This window comes from Canis lupus, chromosome 9, assembly GCF_048164855.1.
Source record: "Canis lupus baileyi chromosome 9, mCanLup2.hap1, whole genome shotgun sequence".
NCBI lineage: Eukaryota > Metazoa > Chordata > Mammalia > Carnivora > Canidae > Canis > Canis lupus.
In genome coordinates, this window is record NC_132846.1 from 74,845,721 (window position 1) to 74,847,638 (window position 1,918).

At 44.4% G+C, this 1,918-nt stretch overlaps 1 gene segment (V, D, J or C); it reads right to left on the reverse strand.

Annotated features, from left to right (window-relative positions):
* Nucleotides 1-371: 371 nt before the first annotated feature.
* LOC140640591 (immunoglobulin heavy variable 3-48-like) lies at nt 372-888 on the reverse strand. The segment is given in 2 exon segments: nt 372-676; nt 780-888. Coding segments are annotated over 2 exon segments (324 nt in total).
* Nucleotides 889-1,918: the final 1,030 nt, after the last annotated feature.

A 1,918-nucleotide genomic window follows, 5' to 3' on the forward strand; every position in this document is an offset into this window, starting at 1 on the left:
TGCACTGAGATATGTGTCATTAAATGATGTGTAGGGGCAGTAGAGAAAAAGTGTAAGCAAATTTGTCTTTAGTGCATGTAAACAATAGTTTATATACAAACAAATGTTATAAATTAGAAAGTTTATAAGAAGGCACTTAATCATGTGTCTAGAGAGACTCCCTAGATAACCTGCTCCATGAGGAGGAAGCCCCAGATCCTGACAGCCTCCATGAGGAGGAAGCCCCAGAAACCTGCCCAGAAACTCCATCTGCACCTGCTCCTGAGCCTTCAGGACAGAAGTGGTGAGGAGTGTGCACCCCCTGGTGGTCCTGATCCCCTTCTACAGGGAGGTTTGTGTCTGGGCTCACACTGAGGTCCCCTCACTGTGTCACTCACACAGTAATACACGGCCGTGTCCTAGGCTCTCAGGCTGTTCATCTGCAGATACACCATGTTCTTGGCGTTGTCTCTGGAGATGGTGAATCGGCCCTTTACAGCTTCTGCGTAGTATGTGGTACTTCCACTCTCATAAATCCTTGCGACCCACTCCAGCCCTTTCCCTGGAGCCTGGTGGACCCAGTACATTTCGTAGTTACTGAAGGTGAATCCAGAGGCCACACAGGAGAGTCTCAGGGATCCCCCAGGCTTCACCAGGTCTCCCCCAGACTCCACCAGCTGCACCTCACCCTGGACACCTGCAGATACAAGACATCCTGGTCAGGAAACTGTCCCACATCCCCTGTTTCTCTCACTCACCTGTACTCACATACTCAAGGTCCCTTGTTCTCTTTGAATTACCTTTTACAATAGCGACAAGAAAAACCCAGCTGAGCACAGATGCCATGGTGAGTTGCCTGTGCTCTGTCCTGATCCCTGAATGGGGCCACCTGGGGATCCTGGGGCTGAGGTTGCATTCCCAGCTGCAAGGTTGGGCTGGGTTGGTTTAATCAGTGGAGGGAGGGCCCTATTTGCATGTCCTCTGACTATATCTTCAGCGCTTGACTACAATTTGATTCTAACGAGTTAATAGCAAGATTGCATTACCTTTGCAGATCACATTGTGCAGATGTCACTGTGAAAATATGAATTTCTCATCATTGAGTGGTGTTATCTTTGCATTTCTATTTTTTTAAAAAAGCCATTCATCAAAATAGGTAATTTTTAGCATGATATCTTATCTACTATTGAAATTTAATCCTAAATATTTATTTTTGATGCTAGTTTAAGTGATATTTTTGTCAATAGATAGGTATTTTATATCCAAAATTTTCCCTGAAATCATTATTTTATTCCTGGTTTATTGAGTTTTTAGAAATTGCCCCTTCCACCTGTTGGACAATACAACATTTGGATTGTGGATATTTAAAGCCAGGAATTGGTTTTGGTTACGCGAATGACTAGGAACTGAAAACGGTTGTTTGCACAGACTTCTGGGTCCTATGTTTCCTCTTCTGGTTCTGAGGATGGTTCTCTCCTTCTGCTATATGGAATGAGTTGTTCTCACTGGAGATTTATTTCCTGCCATCAGGGGGAATCACATTTCTGAGTGGACTTAACTTCCTGAAACAGCTTCACTACCAATGAGTTCACATGTAAACTATGCAATAGAATGGCAGAGCTGAGAGACACTGTCAACACCAGGACATGCCACCAGGATGGCGTAGAAACCCTCTAGAATAATGATTGCGTATAAACATATAGATAAAGGGTAAACAATTACTGTAGGTGTTTGAGGGTTTCCAGTAATGAGCTCATCATTGGAAACCTCCCTCATCTATGGAGGGAGAGTAACCAACACAGATGTGTATTTGGTTGGTGTCATGGGGGACTAACATAATTCCCAGTGGTGAGGCGCACACCTCACAGCAGTTAGTATAACACAAACTGGTAAGGACATGGTACCACGCAAATCCCACAGGGTCATCAGAGACACATTG